Genomic DNA, 17,994 nt, shown 5'->3' with positions numbered 1-17,994 from the left:
CCAAACCAGGACAACAGGCACTATATCTACCGCTGGCAATTATACACAGCAGTTGCTGCAGGTAGACAGGTCCAGAATCCTTCTCTGTGCACTGGGGTGAAAGGAAATAAAAATTCAAAGCAATCTCTGTTACAGCAGGGCCTAGGCATTGTGATGAAGCAACATCACCAACCATGGCAGTACAAACTCTGCTGTAGCAGAACCCATAAGAATGCAGAAAAACTCAAAAACAAGCAAGTGCCTCAACACCATCACAGCAAAAGTCACATCAAGGTTAATAACATTTCTTAAATACACAGAATAAATTAAGTTTAAATTCTAACCAAAAGTGAGAGAGTTGACAGGAAGATAAAAACCCTGCTCAGGTAATCAGAGATATAGAGAAGTTGTCATACATTGTATTACTATTGTAAGAAGACAAAAAGTTCCCCATAAAGAAGTTCATAACACTACAATTACTGTGTAGACAAAATATTTAATAAATTTACTTTGTTAGAGAAAATAGACCTTTAAATTAACTTCAGCTTTAGTTCTCTGATTAACAACAGGATGACTCACTTAAAAATACCAGTCAACTACAGAGCTATAGATGGTCCAACATTTTGAGTGGGCACATTGTAATAAAGTTTAGTAGAATTGCTTCATATAAAGAATACTTTTCCTATGAGCAAATAAAATTCTTCAGTTACTCCAATTCTAGACTGGAATTAGACTGGAATTTTCTGAATCAGATTTCCCAGGGAACATTTTATTTTACATCTCGGAAACACTTGTTTCTGAAAATAGGTTTTATCACATTTAAAATACTACCATGGCTTCTTGTTTGAGAGCAACCATTTACATCCGACAAAAATCCACTCTCAAGCTGAACTAAATTGCATTTATCATGGTATCATAGAATGGCTTGGGTTGAAAGAGATCTTAAAGATCACTTAAGTTCAAACCTGTTGCTATAGATACCTCCCACTAGACCAGGTTGCTCAGAGCCCCATCCAACCTCGCCTTGAACACTTCCAGGGATGGGGCAGCCACAGGTTCTCAGGGCAGCCTGTTCCAGTACCTCACCAGCAGCACAGTAAAGATTAAAATTAAACTGCCTCTCCCCATACTTCCATACTCTAATCACAGAATCATAGAACATGCTGACTTGGAAGGGGGCAATCAGGACCATCAAGTCCAACTCATGGCCCTGCACAGGACACCCCAAGAGTCACACCACATACCCAAGGGTATGGTCCAAATGCCTCTTGAACTTTCTCAGGTGCTGTGACCATTGCATGTGTCTCCCTGGGGAGCCTCTTCCAGTGTCCAGCCACTCTCTGGGCAAAAAACTGTTCCTGATATCCAAGCTAAACATCCCCTGACTCCGCTTCATGCTGTTTCCTCAAGTCTTGTCACTGGTCAGAGAGGGCATCAGTGCCTGGCCCTTTGCTTCCCCTTGTGAGGATGTTGAAGACCATATGAGATCTTAATTTAGACTCTTCTTCCCCTTCCTTTCATCACAACTCTCATATGTTCTACAAAAATTTCTACATACTAAAATACATTCCACTTTCTCACTTTACTGGGGCATTTAACTAATAGGAAGATGTGCACTGCCTATCTCTCTTGGGGGCAGAGGGAAGAGAAGACTTACCATAAATAATTATTAAAAAAATCTCAATTGTGTTCTTAACATTTCTTTCCTATTGATATTTCAAGTTGTATACTCTACTGAGTGTGCAGTAATCCTGCATTTTCCAAAGGTTCCTGTTCAATATGATATCTATAATCATCTCCATCCTCCACAATGATAATTTTTAATATATAAAAAGAAAAATCTTGGGACTTACACGGAAATAGTCACTGCAGGCTGCCAGGACTGCTTTATGCGCGTGGAATTTCTGCTCTTCAGCAATAAGGGTAATATCACAAAGTATGCCATCACTTCTTTGTTGGTTCAGAGCTGCCAGGACAGCATCGTTGTGGGACCTAGACTGACAAAGCCTCTGACCTGTCAGCATTTCCTGAACACTGAGAGGGGAAAGGGGAAAGATTCTGTCAAAAAAAAAATGTACGAAATAAGCACATTCTGTCAAAAATACAGAACAACTTTTTCTAAGACAAGGCAGTTTGATAATTCTTTGAAAGCAAAAAAGTCATGAACTCTGTCAGGCAAAAATCTTTACACAGCATAGGCATCAGAAGAGAAGCATAAAAATGCATTATGAAAACTGATTATATACTCAAATTAAAAAACCTCAATGGTTCTGATTTTTCATTTCCTGTACCAGAAGTCAGCTGAACTCTTAGGATTAATTCAGAAGCATTTCAGGATTACATGAGAACAACAGAGGGCTTAGATCAATGGACAACCAGAAAACTTTTAAGTGGCTCAAACTGAAGCACTGGTAAAAAAGAGGGTATATGTACAATTGCAAGAAGTTCTACCAAAAAGAATGATGCCTCATGGTCTCAGGTGGCCTGTTACAGACAGATGCTGAGTTACTGAATGTTTTCAGACCACTTCAGGCTATTCATATTTATGAAGTGTTGTGGTGTTTTTTGATTGTCTGTTTTGTGCTGGGGGAAGGGAGAGGATGTTTGCTCAGTTTTAAAATGTCAAGGCCTTCTCCACCTCAGAATATTTCCATGTATGAATATAATATTTGCATATAATCCAGTCTAAGACTGTCTGATTGCAGCTTCCTTTTTCTGTAGCAGAAGGGAGAGACAAGATAACTGTTGATGCAAATGGAAATAAATCAAAATATATCAGCAAATTGGTACAAAACAATGCAATTGATTTGAACCCTGTGAGACTACCAATTTATATTGCCAGAGAATATGTGTTTATAGAAGGTGAATTTACATAGAGTCATCTCAGCATAAATCAAAGTGAAGATTTTTTTTTTTTTAAGGGTGAATAACCCATGATCTTTCCAGCACAATTACCTAATTCACTGCATGTATGCACTAAGCAGTAGCTGTGTGGCTGTGATACTCCTCTTTCTCTGCCCATCCTACTCCTGCACCTTGGGCACCTGTAAACTGCCTTGCAGACTGTTTGCTCTAATCAAACCTGCTCTTTTAGAAAGACAGCAAATAAACATTGCTTTTAGAAGCAGGCTGGCCAAAGAGGAATGACACAGGCATAGTGTGTATCCAAATTTTACTGCCTCTCTGACAGTTTGGGTTTCACATATGGACATGCCCTAAATGTATTTTAAAAGGACTCCTTCAAATTATTCTTTTTTCTTCAGCTGTTCTGTTTGTGGAATCCAACTCATTCTAAATGACAGTTGTCAAGAAATCTAACTTGCCAAAACACAAGATAATTATTTTTAATGGTTATTTCTATTCTGTAATTTCCATAGCAAACTGACAAAAACTAGTGTAAGTACAATACATTAATGATACCCTGAGATGGTTTCTCTTAACTTTTGTTTTTATTAGCCTCTCTCCCAAGAGCTGTAAATCAAGACCTTTATTCCTCTTGCTTCTTTCACCATCATCCAGAGGACTATTTCTTTCAATAGAAACATATATGGTATTTTAAACTGATTTCTATCATAAACCATTTTTTCAATTCAGTGATCAAAGTGAAAAATCAATTGCCTGTAACCCTTGTGCTAATAACATATGAAGAATGCATACAAATGAAAGGCAATTTAACTGGAATTTATGAATGAAAATACATAGAATAATTAAACGTAGCATGACTGATTATTTGAAGTGATATTGTCAGTTGATAAATTCAACAGCTATAAAAGCAAGCAAGTTCTGATCCTCTTCTGCTGCAGAAGCATGGCAGGGAAGGGGGAACAGAACTGGAATGATAAGGTGTTCATCACCTATCAGAGAGTTTTCTGAGTTCCCAGATGAGAGTGCTAACTACTCTGTAAAACAGAACCACCAGCAAATCACACTACTGCAAAGTTCTGCAGAAAACCAATTCAGCTAATAAATTCTGCAGAGTGTTCTTTCTGAAAGAAACATGTTCTTCCCCCAGAAAGTAATTAAATTATAAATGACAAATTCTCCATTGCAACAATGGGTGGTACAAACAAATGAGAGAGGCTACATTGGGAAAGAGACAGAAGGGAAGGCAGTAAAATTAATTTGGAGTGAATTCTTGGAAGACATTTCACAAAACTGGAAAAGTAATATGTCCTGAACAGTGGAACACTAGAAAAAATTATCACCAGCCACCATTTCAGATGCATAAGTGTAAAATGCCAGTTTCTTCCACAATCAAAAATCCCAAGTATAGACTAAGGCATAAATAAGATGATGTATGAATAAACTGTGGGTCTCCAATCAATTCCAGGCAGAGTTTTCCTTGCCTGAGATAAGAAGCAACAAAAAGGTAATATTTTGCAGATTATAACATGCATATGTATTTAATGTGAATTCCTACCTAATGAACAAAATTATTAGTTTTACTTTTTTTCTACTTTCTTAACTGAATCTTTAGTAAACATCATCTTAAATGTTAATAACTTCCTACACACCACCAAGTACTATACCTCAGGCACCTCTCAGATGGCATCCTTCAGTCTTCTGAATATCAAAACTTATAATCCTCTAGGGAAAGCTGCGAGCGTTCCAGCTAGAAAAAGAGAATGGAGAGGAACATTAAAATTCAAAGCATACACAGCCTCAGCCTTAAAGATCAATACTTTCAGGATGTGCAATTCAAAAGCAAGTTTCACTGTCTAGATTTGAGTGCAGTCTGAAAGTGGCCTTTCCTCTAGTCTTTTTTAGAGATTCACACCCTGCCATCTGACTGTCCTGCACCTACTGCCCTTGAGGAATGCTTTCCACAAACTCAGGGACACATACAATTGCAAAAAGGCTGAAGAGTGGTGAGGAGGGATGTAACTGTACCAAAATCCTTCAAGATGAAGAGTAAGTCAAAGGCATGTATTAGTATTTGCATACTTCCCAGAATAACACACAGTTTTTATGTTCAGTGATACTAATGGTCTTTTCCAACCTAAATGACTCTATGATGAACCATTCTGGCAAATATAAACAGAACAGTACAATCATTTTTATAAACACAACAGTTCCGTTTTTTAAAGTCAAAATACTAAAGTGACCATATAAATAAAAACATAGCTGTTTATTTATAAATAATAAATAGCTGAAGTGTCCAATAACCTAAGTTATTGAAAACAGGTTTTACAGCAAATTTTTAACTGGTGTAGCAGCCAGCAGAGCCGACAAGACATTTCAACTTTATCTCAGCATTATAAAAGAAAAAATAAGTTTGAACAGAATAGTCAAAAAAGAGAAGTACACTACTTTGACTGCTTTTTTAAGCCATGTGTGGATTGTTTAATGTAACTCAGTAATATTGAAATAATATGTCTCAGCAAAATCTGAAGAATGGAAAGATTCCCATATTTTTCTCCCTTTTCCAATGAGACTGCAATTCTGAGCAGCTAGCTGAGGTCATAGACAACTTATGCTGATGATTCAGTGAGATACTAGACAAATGGGTATGCAGTGCTTTCCAGTGATGGTTTCAGAACATTTCACTCCCACCATCAACAATCACTGTTCTAGTTCTACCAAGACAATTCATCTTATCCTTCAAGAGATAGAAAGACACAGCCTATTAAGTTGGTGCTCTTAACTAAGGAAGCAAACACATTTCTGATCAATGTACCTGCTTTTACATACACCCATATATCAATACTGATGCCTGCCCTTTGGAAATCCTACACCATCCATAGACTGGTAGGTAATTCAATCTTCCTCTTTAAGAGGTCCAAACTCTGGCCCCACACAGAAAGAAAACCCCAAACCACAAGCAGCAGTGAGAGCAAACAGAGGAAAGATGAAGACCTGCATGGAAAAGCATTCCTTCTACAATAGTTAAGACACATGCATCAAAGAATTAACAAAGTATTCAAACAGTCCCACACTGTGTTCAGTGTTTAACATTTTTAATAACTGGAATTCTGAAAGCATCATTTATCCTTACTGAGAAAAAAAAATAAAGGAATCACTTCCACCTGTTGCATAGATATGCTGTGACAGAACAGTTCTAAAATCATTTGCACCAAGAGTTTATTTCAGACAGCTAGATACATCTCCATTATATAAACTGTGATTGGTACCTAAGGAAACTCTTTGCATTAGAATGTTTAAGACATACTATTGTCTTTCTATTTAACTACTTTAAGTGATCAAATTGGTTTAAAAGATTAGTTTATAAACTTAAGGATAAGATTTTTGGTTGAAATGGAAAACTTTAAATCTATCTAAATCCTTCTATTACAGTGAAATACTCCTTAATGCTGGAAATTGACAGGAAAAATATAAGCCAGACAGAAAATGTTCATGCAAATGATTATTATAAACTAATACATCAAAACAAGGTTTGCTCTGTTTACCTGACAAAATGTCAGTCTCTCCTTATATATTTTTGTCACAGACTTATGACACAGCAAAATAAACAGTAGGTTTTTTGCACTCTTAGGAAATCTTGGAATGAAGTGTCACTCTGCTGCATCCATCACACATTGTTAGGTTATGCCACTTCTTTAATTAAATTACCAGTGGAGTTCTGAAATTATTTGTTCAAAGATTGCTAAAAAGAGAGTATTTAAGCAAGCAATATTTCTTCCTCTACTTTAATTGGATATAACACTGGTTTGAAAATACTAGGCAAAGTAGTTTAGTATCCAAAAGTATTTATTGGCAGAATGCATGTGCCCTTTTCCATTTTGTTCATTTAATCTTGAGGAGCCAATACCATGTTTATAGTTTACACAGAACCCATAAGAGGCATTGAAAGAATTTCAGTTACACCTTTTCTCATCCTTTTGGTGGGTTTATTTGGAGAGGGGGCAGGGGTATTTGTTTTTCCCTGTGTCATTAAGAAACAAACTGAAGGGGAGAACATAGTTCTGATTAATTCTTGAAAATTCAAGCCACCAGAATATGGATTAGATTAAGGAGGCAAGGGTGTAGGAGATCAAAATAAAACTCATATTCAATCTAGTTTCTGAAAATAACCTAAATGTCCCAAAATTCACTATTTCCTCCCCCTTGAAGCAATAAGCATTTTTTTCCTAATTCACAAACCTGATTTTACAGAGTTGCCCAAAGCCTAGTCCAGATCATCACAGAACTTACTCTGTTGCATAAACAGGCAAAACAGTATTTTATACTGGATACCTGAGAAACGTTTTTACTACTCTAATTATGCTTCCTTTGTCTTACAAATTAGTAAAAATGTATATTCATAATGGAAATTACCATCTATTAATAATGCCTGAAAACATGCAGGTTTTCTACATAATTCAAGCTTATATAAAATAATTACCACCTTGGTGGTTTCATCAATAATTTTCCCTTTTGCTCTAAGTAAATAAGAACTGAGTTACAATCAACTTCAGTGTGAACTCACAGAACATGATATGTGCATTATTTTTGCTAGGTCAAAAACGAAATTATTTAAAAATCCTGATTTTAAATGTGCTCTTAATACAAAAATAAAATAGCGTTCAACACAAAGCTTGTACTCTCTTCTTTATTATGGTAATTACTTCTCAGGCAGGAGTTACTGAACTATCCCATTCCCATCCCCTGAGCCCCAACCTAGGTTTTGGGGAAAACAAGCTTTGCAAGAGTCAGAAAAACCCTACTTAACTGCCTCCACAGTTCTAGGTAACACACTGTGCTGTGGTGAGAGAGGTGAGACTCTGCCCTTCTCAGATACTTGGTGAGACTGACAAAAAAGTGAGAAAAATCAAAGTGAAACACATGCAACGACCACTTCACAGAGTTCAGCTTAATACAGTATTGAAGAGATACTAAAAGATGCTTTTTTGGACAGAAGAGATGCTCTCTTGCAAACATGGCCAGGATCAGAACTCTTTAAAAAACAGGGTGGAAAACCACAGAGCATTTGGTGCCTTTTATCCCACATAAAGAAAATAGCTTAACTGTGAAAAGCTGCAAAACAAAATTTGAGCTAAGCATCTTTCAAACTGTTCACTCACTGAGACCCAGGCAGCCAACACACATCTCTGCTCAACATGCAATCTCTGCTCTCGTGATGATGCACATTTGGAGGGAGGGAGGAGAGCCAAGAACGCTTGGGGATGTCTTCAAGCAGCCACTGCCTCGCTCCTACAACAGCCCCTGGTGCTCCAGAGCCACTCAGAGTGACAGGAGACTGACTTGCCTCTCTGGGGAGAGCTCTGCTACTCATCTCTGAATACAGGATGCAGTGAGACTCTGGGAACTGTGGAGTGCTTTGCACTGGTACCACTCAGGGCAGCTTTCATCTCGTTCATCACCAATAAAGTTGTTGATCTTCTGTTTACCACTAAACTTCACAGAATGGCACTGCATTATTTAAGTACTGCTCTGCCTTTAAAGTCCTTCAGTGTATGAAAAGCCCCTAATTTCTCCTTCAAATTTTTACTTTGAATTGGGAAAGCCACTCATTGATCTATTACCACATTACTTAAAACAATACTGCTTATCAAAAATATATTTCAAATAATTAATTTTAACTCACTCAAACCCTGAGTATTTAAGTACAGATTTCAATCTCATTTCACATAGGCAGCTTTTAGTTACATTCCTAAACTTCATTTCACTTGTCAGTAACCATAAAAAACTGTTGATACATAAAACTTCACATTAAATTTGGGGTTTTTTTTTCATTTCTCTGAGTACAGATAATGTATAGTAATAGATATATATTTTATAGCAATATAATAACAATAATATAAAAATAATATATAACAATTATATGTATCATTATTGCTATAATAATATATAGCAATATAGATTTTAGATATATTTATTAATACTCTTAATTATGACTGCTACTATGTTGGAAAACTGTAACTCAACATTACTTACATTAAATTTCCTGGGTGCCAAACTAGCTTACATAAGAATTTATTAAAATTCACATGCTCAAGAACTGGTTAAAAAGACAAAAAATACTGAATATATAAATAACTTCTAAAATATTTTGCATTTCAAGTAGTTATCTTTAATTAGTTATCTTTTTTGCCTCAAGTCACTCCTTTTCCAAGTGTGTATTTTAAGTACAGAAAAACACTTCCACTTAAACCCATAACACTGGGTGTGAACAAACTGAAGGGATCATGATCTCTTTCCACAAAAAAGTAAAATTTTGAACCAACTGGATAAGTCATGAAGATAAAGCATTTGCATGCAGTGAATTGGTATTTTCACACTGACAGCTTCAAATATCTGGTTTTAATTTGGCCTTTTTAGAAAAGAAAACACAACATTTAAAAGCTAACAGAAGTACACTATATTAATTTCATTCCAGAATGGCATCATAACACATCCTGACAGAGGCTGTCATGGATACAGAATGAGACCATTAAGATTTACCCATGGCAATTTTCTGTTCTAGCTTGGATCCTTATTCACAGGAGCTTCTGCTTTTGCCTGTGGTTTTAATAAGTCAGAATAAATCATCCTTTCAAGCTGTACTTCACCTTCTCTCAAAGTAAGAGTCTCTTCAGAAACAAAACTATGGGTTTACTATTCACAGAAAATAAAGGATAACATTATCTTCTACGTTTATTAATTACATCTCTGCTAAATGAATTTGTCAAAAGGAAAACACTTGGAAACATTTAAAGTTTTACTCAAACCTGCTCTGAGTATATTAACGCATTTTTTCCCATATGCCTGGGAGACAGCATTTTTTCCTCTTTTCATTGAGATCTTTGAGAATTGAAATATTTTCCTCATTCCATAAAAAATATTCAAGAATGTCAAGTGAGAAAAGCTCTGCCACTGCCCAATGTTGTCAGTGAAACCATCACTCAGCTCAAACACAAGTTGCTCAACTAATTTAGTGCCTCAATACAGTGACTTTCAATAAAAAGCTTTCATAGTACTGAAAAAAACCCTTAGATTTAATGTAAATTACAACACTAAGGGAATAAAAAAATTGAAACCAGGATTTGTATGGGGAAACAGAAGTCTGTCAAAACACCTCAAGAAAAAATTCAGCAAAATATAAAATAAAACCACAAAAAATTCAAACTGCTACAGTCTTCTGATTAATTACAAATTACTTTCTTGTGAGACTGGAAAGGTCATTGCATCTTCAGGCCATCAGCTATAGTCATTTAGAATAATGAGATTTATTTTCTATTACTACCAAATTACCATCTGACTTCACAGAATAATTAGGATCTTAAACTGAAAAAAAACATAAAAGCAAGTCGCAGGGCTAAAGGCTGTATGAGTAAAACAACATCTTTATATCTTCTACATATCTCAATATATCAGCATTCAGAATTTTTTTTCTGAATACACATTTAGATAAAATAAAAAGCCAGGTTCATGGTCCTCTGTGTAACTTAAGGCATATTTTGCCTAAACTACCACCTGAGAAAGAGGTTGTTGCATTCCAGTGATAAAACCATAGAAAATCATGTAACTCAGCTGGAAACTACACAGATGAAGTTTGAAGACAAGGTTTGCTTCCAGGATGTGTGCACACAGTTTCACATATTTAATTTGAAAAAAAATAAGTTTTATTCAACTGTAGCAACATACCTTTGTGCACTATTGTCTTAGCTTTTCAGAGCACCCACTGTTGCTGTCATTTAAACTATGACACCAATTACTCACCTGTAAGGAGCATGACATAGCTTACACCAGATTTATCATGACTGGGAGAAAAACATTACAACTTGATCCTGATCTCACTGAAGAAATCTCAACTCATGGCAGGGGATTGGATAAATGACCTTCAAGGGTCTCTTCCAACCCAGACTATTCTATTTTTCTATGAACTTATTTTCTAATCTTTCTGAAAGTTAGGCAACAAACATGCAAAGTATTCTCAAAATGAAGTATCTAATCCATACACTGAGCTCATGGTTGCTATATAGGGAACAAGTCAAAAGGTCTCTGGTCAGTTTAAAGGCATTCTGCTCCTGGCATAAACCAAAATCTTTATTACTTTGCAAAACTATGCTTTCAAGATTTTTCCTGTAGACCTTATAAAAAGGAAATAAAAGACAGGGCAACTTTAATAATTTGTAATTGCATGTTATTTTGGAATTTGATTTGCATTTCGTTGGATTGAAAAAAAAAACAAAAAACAAAAAACAAGAACACCCTGTTCTTCAAGCCTAAACTTATTTTTTTAGAAAACATGTCATGTTTGTTGTAAAATTATAGAATAGTTTGGGTTGGAAAAAACCTTAAAGATCATCTAGGTCCCAGTCACCTGCCAGGGACAAGCACACCACTCACCAGACCAGCTTGTTCAGGGCCCCATCCAACCTGGCCTAGAACACTTCCAGGCATGGGGCAACCAGAATTCTGTGCAACCTGTTCCAGTGCTTCACCACCCTCTGAGTAAAGAATTTCTTCCTAACATCTAAACTAAAGCTCCTCTCTTGCAGTTTAAAACCTTTTGCCCCTTGTACCTTGTCCTGTCACTACATGCTCTTGTAAGAAGCCCCTCTCCCACCTTCTTACAAGGCCATTTAGGTATTGGAAGGCTGCTAGAAGGTCTCCCTGGAGTGGAGCTTTGTCTTCTCATTGTTGAACAGCCCCAGCTCTTAGCCTGTCCTCACAGGAAAGATGCTCCATCCTCCTGATCATCTTTGTGGCCCTCCTCTGGATCTGCTCCAAGAGGTCCACAAATGTGGAAGGCTTCCCTAAATCAAGTCAGAATGTTTTATAGCAGAATGCAACAGAAATTTAACTAGAAAGATCAGAATTTTTTCTCCTGACAACTCTATAAACAAACATAGAAAGGGACATACAATAGTGAGGTGTGGTTGGAAATTGTGTCAACTTCTTCAGGGCCTCACTTAGATTTTTAACTTTCACAACCATCAAGCTGCCTTTATTGAAGACAACAATTACTCTTTTCTAGAGTATTAAGAGTCAAAAATACATAAACATGTTTTTAAAACGACTTCAAATCTGCATATAGACTACTTACACCAGACAAGAACATACAGTACTGAAGTCTACGATCTTGGCAATTGGGCCACATGAAATTTTCATATCTATGACTGAAACACAAAAAACCACATAAAAACACTAAGAAAAGTGTGATTTCTCAATAGGATACAGTCTTGCATAGCTGAGGTGATCAGTTACGTGTCTACATGGCATTTCCAGTGAACAAGTATCTATATAATTCAATAAAATCACAGAGACTTTATACATCTCTATGGGATCTGCAACAGCCCTTCAACTTTCTTTGAAATAGCATTCATGAAGACAAAAGTAAAAGGCTGTGACTACCAGCAGTTAAGTAAACATGTACCTTCTAAGAATGGCCTTCAGTAGCCACAGGGTGGCAGAACTATACTTCAGTATAACAGGCCAGTGACAGTATTTTAATGAGTGGGTTTCGCCCCTCCTTCCAGCATAATTACAATAACAAAATACTTGCTCTGTGTCCAGTGGGTGGTTTCAGTGCCAGGAATCAGAGGGGAAAAAAAAATGTCTGTACATAAAAGTTCAAATACATGGTAGCCCTATAAACTTCAAAACACTGCAACATGTTACTAACCTCCACGTTTCTAATTTGAAAAAATATTCAAGTCATAGAGTAACTGACCACTAAAATCACTATCAATTTTACGCCATATAGAATCAAAGAATCACAGAATGGATTGGGTTAGAACGACCCTTAAAGGTCATCCAGTTCCAACTCCCCCCTCCCATGGGCAGGGTCCACTAGACCAGGTTGCTCAAAGTCCCATTCAATCTGGCCTTCAACACTTTCAGGAAAGGAGCATCCACAGTTTCTCTGGGCAACCTGTTCCAGTACCTCTCTGAATAAAGAATTGCTCCCTGGCCTCTAACCTAAACCCTGTAAAACCCTTTCCTACCACTACCTGCCTGTAGTCCTTTCTATAAGGTCCCTTACCCTAAGGCCAGGCTCCAAGTTGTTCCCCAGGCTGAACAATCCCAACTATCTCAGCCTGTCTCTGCAGGAAAGCTGCTCCAGCCCTGTGACCATCTTTGTGATCCTTCCCTGGACCCTTTCTAAGAAGCCACCACTGCTTGTGTTTAGGACCCCAGAACTAGACTTATGGACTATTCCTTCACTCTTCAATATAAGAGAACAAAGATACTTGCCAACACCTTTCTGTTAAAATAATTGGGCATCAGAAGATTTCTGACAGCTTCAAGCAAATTTGGAAGAGTGTCATTCATCTTGATGAGGCCAAAAGGGAGATGTCAAGTGGGAAAGAAGCAGGAAGAAGAAATAAAACCATGGAGGAAGCTGGTGATGAAGACCAGCTACAGTTATTTCCTGGGCTTTCCTCTTTTGCAAAGGGGAAGGGGAAACAGTGGAATAGTACACAATACTAAAATCAGATGAGTATCTGGGAAAATAGATAAGAAAGCATGGATTTTTCTACATGCAATCACAGGAAGAAAAGCCAGAAATCATCAGGATATAATTCTAATTGCTGGACAAGAAGTATGAATGCTCAGAAGAGCTGACTGGGAAAGCACAAAGAAGAAAGACAAAGAGAAAAGGGCAGGGAAAATGCTAAATGGGCTAAAATGTGACTATGACAAAGCCATAAGACTTAGAAGAAAGCAACTAAAAGAATCAATGTCTGTTAAAACCCATTCTATCTAGATTTTAGACTAGAAATCAAGATCACCAAGTTTGGAACTTTTTATTTTTGTGGAGAAACAACTGCAGAACATTTGCTTTCATTTTCTTCTGACTGTAATGGATTATAGTGAATAATTCCTGACAGTTTACTTGATCTTAGTGCTAGTGGTTCCTATCATGCTGCTCTTCTATTCAGTTGACACAGCTTGTCAAGATTTTTTTAGTTTACCTTGAAAAAGTGTCAAAGTTTACATGCTCATGAAACTAAGAATGCTAGAAAAGGCTAAAGGCTATGTGCTCCAGTAGCAAAACTGAAGTTCCCTATAATCAGCTTTCTGCAAGAAAAGGCACAGGTATTCCTAATTCCATCACTTCTTAAAACATGAATGCTTGTACTCCCTTAGGGCCCTTTTTCTACACTTAAATTGCATCAAAACTTCTAAAAGCCTGGCTAATGCCATTCCAGCATAAACTCTTGTATTACAGGGATGCCAGTATTACTGTTTAGCATTAAGGTGCTTCAGGTATAAAAGGAATTTCTACACATAGCTTTTCATAATTGACTTAGAAGTTTAAGTAGGAGTGACAGGACCTGAAGTTAGCTAGAGCTCTGAAGTAAATCCATTTAATTTAAACATTTCCCCTACAACAAACTCAGATCGATTGAAGCACTTCTTTACTGAAAAGATATATTTGATTTAAACATTAAAGAAATCTAGACTGAAAGAGAAAGTCAAAACTAATTAGATGACCAGAATAAATAAGAGTTACAGACAAATTCTATTTGTGGGTGAGAAGCAGAGGGAGAGAGTGGAGAGGGTTGCCCATTTCCAAGTTCTATTACACAGTGCAATCACAAAAGCCATAAGCAGTGAAGCCTGCAGTTATCTCTGCTTCTAGCTTTTTACCCTATTTTCACTTCCTTCTGCAGATTATTAAAAACAAACAAACAAACAACAACAACACAAAACAAACAAACAAACAAACACAAAAAAAAACACCCAAAAAAAACCCCCACAAAAAACCAAAAAAACACCACTTATATTTTAGGAAAAATAGAGTTTCTAGAGTTTCTATCATGTACATATTTTGTTGCTGTGAGACCACGAATTCTTACATTCACCAGCAGCAATATGTTTAACAGTCACTGCTACCTCTATAACCTTAGAGAGCCTAGCTAGATAAGTACACAGTACAAGCCTGGTCTGGTATAGTCAAAGTGGCACTAAAGATGTCAGATGGATTTTTTCCATCCACAGACATAAATCTGCAAGAGCTTTGACATGCAAGTACTGTACAAAGAAGAAAGTTCTTACCATACCACTAGAGGGAAAAATGCTGTAACTCAAGAGGGATATCAATGGGCAGATTTACTTAGTGGTCTTCTCCCTGCTCCCTGTGAGTACAGTGTGCTAGAGTGTGAGCTTTTGCAGCATAAGGACAGTTGGGAATGGTACAGTGTTCACCACAGGAAGCTGTGGTTCACATATCTGCTGGGAACACAAGGGGAAACATCAGGACACCTGACCTCTTGTGCTGGAAAACAGCTGAATGCTCTGCCCAAGATGATGACAGAATAAGTGAATTATTTTTCTCCAAGGATTTTTCCAGAATCTGGATTTCATACAAGAGTATTTTACTGAAATAGGAGATCTCCTTTTTTCTCTCATCCTTTACTCAACACATGTTCTATTTCTAACACAGACTTTATTCAATGTTCCAGACCAACTATCTAGAAAATGTTCTGATACTGACCACTTTCATTAAAACCCAGTGACAATACAACAAATAAAAGTTCCTCTCAGAGCAGAAGGGACATACAGGTAACAGGAAATACATTCTAAAAACTCACAGTGAAGATGCATATGATATATTTGTAGTGTGAGTCATGATTTTGACATCATGTCTTAAGAAACTCAGTTTAAGGAAATACTTTTACTAAAGTAAAATATCACTCTAATTAAGCAGTATCAAATAGATTAATAGAGAAATATAAAAAGTTCTTGTCTGGAAATATCAGACTTGAATGTACTCTAGTCTTTGCTTTTCAGAGACAATCCAAGAACTCATACATTAAATCCTATGGGTACACACAGACTTAAACACAGACTCAGATCCATTTTTAGGGAATGTTGCATCAATACTTCTTAGATTATTTGAACAAATAAAAAAACCAAAACCAAAAAAAAACCAAAAAACACACACACAAAAAACCAAAACAAACCAGAAGGTACATTTCAGAAGGAAAGGAGAAACTTTTTTTTTTAAAGAAGTTGCTGTTTAAATTCCCAAGGGCACCTCTGAAAGACGACATAAGGCTGCAGTTAGGTGCTTACTTGCAGAAGTGAAGAATTTAAAGCTTGCATACTTTTGATTCTTTCTATCAGTTAAATTGACATCTTGTTCTTCCCTTTATATACGTGCAAGCAGCTTGCAGTTTGTTGAGCCATTGTTCTGAAGCATCTCTCACTACCCAGACATTAAACTGGTAAGCTCAGCAAGCCTCTAGTGTTTGTGAATACTGCTCCTAGAACCAAACATCACTGATTTGTGGAAACAGACCTACATGCCTAACTGAAGTTTGGGAACTGAATGCCAAGCACTAGAATCCTACCATATTTGAGACAGTCAAACAGTGCCAAGCAGGAGGGAACAAAAAGAAAAGGCATTTGTTTCCTTGTTTCTAAAATAACATTTATTTTTTAATTTAAGGTCAATAATTACCTCATTAAAAACCACTAAGTGCTACAAATAGCTACTTATAATTCAAGTTAAAACTCTGTTTCTTCTACAACTTAATGGGCATAAATTAACAGATATAGAACTCCTGTTGAACGCTAGAAAATGCTATTTACTGTGAGGAATTATTAAACATCAGAACAGATTGCCCAGAGAGCTTGTGGAGTCTTCATTCTTGGAGATACTCAAAACACCTCTGGACACCATCCTGGACAATCTGATCTAGCTGACCCTGCTTAAATAGGGGGCTTTGATTAAATTATGTCAAGAGGTCCTTTCCAACCTAAACAATTCTGTGGTTTGTGTGATGCTCTCTGGTACAGCTGAGAAGACTGTGAATGTACTGCATGCATGCAAGAGCATATTAGTCCCATATGATCTACTTATTCCACACTCCAATCTTCTTGAAGACATTGTATCTCATAAAAGGAAACAGAAGAGGCAAAAGGGGGAAAGTCTATCAAAACCATAGCAAATGCACTTGCCTCCACACCTCTGTTAGGTGTCCCAGTAGGGCACATTTATGAGTTTCAGTTTTTCCCATTTATTGGAACTGCCTAGAAATCCTTTTAACTCCTGTCTATAAATAATACCTATCCAACCCAAATGTACTGTAGCACTAAACACTTCTTTTGGCATAAGCAAGTAGTTATTTTTATTTATTTTTTAGGATAGGAAAACTTGGTAGCAATGCAAGTGCAATTATTGTTCATATGAAGTTCAGTGATTATTTCACTTGATAAACAAAAATAATACTTTGTAAGCAATACATGCATGCAATTTTTAAATTTTCCCAATTAAACTCGATTAAGACTTGAATTCAGTTGATAATGTAGAGAAATTTACTGCTATTTCAGTCCCTGTAGAGTATCTAAACCATTTTCCTGGGGAGATGAGAAAGATGACACAGGGCACATAGGGCATCCATCTCAAGTGGCACTAGACTTTCCTATTCCAGAGAATAGTTGAATAAGTTCCAGAGAATAAGTTGAGCCTTGAATTACTCCTGACAAAGAGCAAAATAATTTCTTTTCTTTAGCTAAGTTTCAGTGAGGGTTTTTTCAATGTTTCCCAACAGATGGCTGTCAACCAAAAAAAAAAAAAAGAATCCAAATAATTTAAAGCACCTTGAATAAATTCTCAACAATCACTAAAATTTTTGCTTTTAAATGTAATGCTTCTGATAATCAAAAGTTAAGGCAACAAATTAGAATATATCAGAAATTGAGTCACACTAAGAAGCCTTTTTGAAAGATAATTCTGCTAACTATGATGTCTAGGAAAGCCAGTGCTCCTAGAGGCCACAGTGGACATCTCTATCAAAACTACCAGCTAGAGAAGAAAATCAAAACAAAAGGAAACCATGAATTACCAAAGGGACAACAGTGGCCTATTACTGTTAACACCATATCCCAGAAAACAATGAAGATTTTCCCAGATAGGGTAGCAACAAAACTCTACAAGAGAGCCCTCAAGAGATTTCTTCCTCCAAATCTCTTCTTCATGGACAGTGTAAGGCCAAAATAGTCCCTTCATTCCTAAAAATATTATTAAAGTATTTGAAGAAGTCAAAGCTCTAACTAAAATTGAAAGATCCACAATCTTTTTAGCAGAGCACAGAGTTATCAAACCTGTACTACACA

At 36.6% G+C, this 17,994-nt stretch overlaps 1 protein-coding gene across 1 annotated transcript in view; it reads right to left on the bottom strand.

Annotated features, from left to right (window-relative positions):
* Positions 1–17,994, bottom strand: part of KLHL32 (kelch like family member 32) — a 120,472-nt gene that overhangs the window by 91,093 nt on the left and 11,385 nt on the right. The window contains exons 2-3 of the mRNA XM_056487855.1: positions 4,509–4,591; positions 1,833–2,013 (exon numbers count right to left, since the gene is read on the bottom strand). Of these exons, the coding sequence (XP_056343830.1) occupies positions 1,833–2,013; positions 4,509–4,531 (204 nt within the window). The 5' untranslated portion in view covers positions 4,532–4,591. The remainder of the gene's footprint in view (positions 1–1,832; positions 2,014–4,508; positions 4,592–17,994) is intronic.

The sequence above is a fragment of the Oenanthe melanoleuca genome, chromosome 3 (assembly GCF_029582105.1).
Source record: "Oenanthe melanoleuca isolate GR-GAL-2019-014 chromosome 3, OMel1.0, whole genome shotgun sequence".
Classification (NCBI taxonomy): domain Eukaryota; kingdom Metazoa; phylum Chordata; class Aves; order Passeriformes; family Muscicapidae; genus Oenanthe; species Oenanthe melanoleuca.
The sequence above is the reverse complement of the archived record's forward strand: the minus strand, read 5'-3'. Positions and strand labels throughout refer to the sequence as shown.